Source organism: Lepeophtheirus salmonis, chromosome 6 (assembly GCF_016086655.4).
Source record: "Lepeophtheirus salmonis chromosome 6, UVic_Lsal_1.4, whole genome shotgun sequence".
Classification (NCBI taxonomy): Eukaryota; Metazoa; Arthropoda; class Copepoda; order Siphonostomatoida; family Caligidae; genus Lepeophtheirus; species Lepeophtheirus salmonis.
This window is the reverse complement of record NC_052136.2, coordinates 48,995,175-48,998,431: the sequence shown is the minus strand read 5'-3', so window position 1 is coordinate 48,998,431 and position 3,257 is coordinate 48,995,175. Positions and strand designations below refer to the sequence as shown.

Here is a 3,257-nt window from a genome sequence, read left to right as displayed (position 1 = left end):
TATATTATTTGATTTACTCATGGCCTAAATTAAAAACATAAATGGATTGTGGCATTTTTTCTTCTCTGAATAAGGCTCATTTTAAATCAACTCTTTATTTTGAAATCAACAATTGTACAGGTTTGAAGATTATACCATGGAAAGTCCATAGAAATGTATAGTTTATTGGTTTCTTGTTGATCCATCGTCGTTTATATGATATAAATATTGGCTATTTCGTCATAAAAATAATATAATAACTAATCATAACTACTCTTTTAACCAAATATTACTAAGCAATATTATAATACAGTATCGAATAAAATACTATGTCGATTTTAATAATATGTAATTCATTTTAAAAATGGTGAAGAAGTATATATGTATATATACAGTGATAGTCTAGGAGTAATAAGAGATATATATGTAAAAAAGACACGTATATTTACAAAATCTTGATAGATGTGGTAACCCGCCTTTAATTATTGTTTTTATTTTTGTTATGTTTTCTTCTTAAGTGTTTTAACCCTATTACAAAAATTTTATCAGCTCTTATGTTTCGAATATCATGTTTAGATCATCCCGTTATCTTTATTGTATAACGCAACATTTCCTCCAAAAAGAAACAGAAAAAAGGCCCGTAATTATATGGCAGTTAGCCAAATAAGTCAATCATACCAACCCTTATATATATCTTATTACTATTTAAGTATTATTTAATGTTATTTAAGATATTATGTTAAATAAATGGTATACTCAAATTTGATTTGTCTATTGAACCAAAATGATTTATTATGGAAATACCTTTGTATGTATATAAAATATACACTTTTATTAATGAAGCATTAATTCCACATATGCCCACAAGGATAATTATAAATTTCACATACATTGACATTTGAATTTGTGGCATAGCAAATCCCCTGGTCGCACTTAACTTCATGCCTATTATTAGTAACTATTGAGTAGAAAAAGTGAGTAATTAATTAATTATTGAATGTTTATATAACAAGTACTTACTGTAGTATGTTGCAGTGACATGTCCCCACAAACAGCGCATATCACAATATTTTGGTTTCATTTCGGTGCCTCCACCGAAACAGCCTCCATCCTGTTTTTAAATAATTTAGTTGCATTTAATATTTATAAGGTGGAAAACTTACTTTTGCTAGATGTTTTATCCAAAACAAATATTCAGAGACACGAGTATATACTCCAGCATGGTAAGTCAGGGCACATTCCAGCCCATAAGATACAATCCCTACAAGAGCACATCTCCCATTTTGAGGTAATGTAAGTGGACCTCCACTATCCCCTCCACAAGAATCTGTTCCTTCAGCATAGGCGCACATTTGCTTTATCCATGGTGGTTTCCCAAGAGAAGCTCCATTAATACAATACTGATTAGAGTTCTGGAGAACCTGGAGTCTTGTACGTTTTAAAACATTACTCCCTCTTTTATCGCTGACCGAGGTTTGTCCCCATCCACTAGCTAAACAAATTTGTGAAAATATTGTTTATATTTGGGAATTTTAATTCGTTTTTAACCTTACCCACAGCCCATTCCCCTGCAAATAGTTGCTGTTCATCCAATGGTAAGCAAGCAGGCTTTATTCCTTCATTGAATTGAATATGTTGTTTTAACTTCACTAAAGCAATGTCATTTTTAGCTGTTTGTTCTTCATGCTCGCCATGAATACTGAAAGACTCTACACCTACTCTTTTCGTAAAATAGGAAGTAACTCGAGCATCACGAACTCCTAATTCAACCTAATGATAAAAAAAATCAGATTAACTGTATTATTAACGGACTCAAAGCAACAAATGGGATGTGCATTTTAATAAAATACAAAAAAAACTTCTGTGTTACAAACGCACTTACATTCATCCTTGAAATCTCTACAAAAACTCCTTTCTCCTTTAAGCAATGTGCCGCAGTTAAAACATATCTATGATTGATCAAAGTTCCACCACACACATAGCATTCATTTCTAGATCTACATATAACAATTCTAGCACTCCAAGGGATTTCATTCTCATTTGCAAAGCGTCCACCAATAATACGATTAATGTTCATTTGACGCCTCACATCCCCACAAGATGTTAGACCAAATTGGGTCAAACCACATTCTGATAAAGTAATTAAATTTGTATGCCGTACGTGCCTTTCTAAATACCTGATCAAATTTATAGCTCAATTCCTTCTATTTATGCTTTTTAGAACAGCTCTAAAGCCCATTGAGACTGTATTTTTATTAAAAAATAGAGGTTTTATTAGAATATAAATTCACTGTTATTGGAAATAAACCATTGAAAATTTTGGATAAAAGTTCGTTAACAACTGATACATCTGTTAATAATTAACTTTTTTTCTAACTTTTGAAATGAAGAAGTTTTTGTTTCTGATTCTAATGTATATTACGTATAGTTCCAATATGTGACGCATAGAGAGGATAAATGAGTTTTATTGGTCTAAATTAAATAAGCAAATATATTACTACAGTCTTCCGTGTTCCTGGATGAAATTAATGATGCATTGGGATCAATTTCAGCAATTTCTTTTTCCATTTCACCTTCATTATTGATAGTTTTCCAACTTATTTCTAGGGTATAGGTCTCCAAGACTCCCAGGCATAACAGTATTAAGAACAACTGTGAATAATACATACGTTCACCTACAACAGCTTTTACTGAATAAATCAATCGATGATTTATACATATAAAAGTTATAGAGGAACATGTCCTTTTCATAATAAAAGGTGTTTTCTTTGTTTCTGTATCACATCATAAAAAACGTCAACAATGACGAATTATGTATCCTCATTTAAGTAATATTTGCTGAAATACATTTATGTTTCTTATTTGACAATTATTAGCACAATAGAAATTTACTCAATAAGAGAATGATTACTTTACAACGAATTCACCGAAATGAGTCACAAAATTATCAATTTATTCTTTTTTTTTTTCTTTTTATACAATCTGATATACTCGTTTATAGATAAAATACCTATGTATACAAAAAAATGTTCTATACTTCATCAATATAATTATTTTGACACAAAATAAGTATATATTCATTCATCACGGCAAACCTATTATCCCACTGACATAAAATTTGACAGTGTATTTTAAGTTCAGCTGTCAATTTTTCTCTCTCTTGTTTCCTAATCAGTGTATTAAACTCTAATTCGTTGAATTGAATTTGTTCAACTATTTATTTCAGTATATTTTTTTCCAGTGCCTAACAATATGAAAATAAACTAATCTAAGAAAAT

General features: G+C 30.1%; 1 protein-coding gene across 1 annotated transcript; it reads right to left on the bottom strand.

Moving 5' to 3' along the window:
- Positions 1-740: 740 nt before the first annotated feature.
- Positions 741-2,714, bottom strand: LOC121120374 (chymotrypsinogen A). Its single transcript, XM_040715223.2, has 6 exons — positions 2,478-2,714; positions 1,862-2,109; positions 1,533-1,749; positions 1,143-1,471; positions 1,000-1,090; positions 741-937 (listed from the first exon to the last, which is right to left on the bottom strand). Exons 1-6 carry the CDS (start codon positions 2,644-2,646, stop codon positions 825-827), a joined length of 1,167 nt encoding a protein of 388 aa, XP_040571157.1. The 5' UTR covers positions 2,647-2,714; the 3' UTR covers positions 741-824.
- Positions 2,715-3,257: the final 543 nt, after the last annotated feature.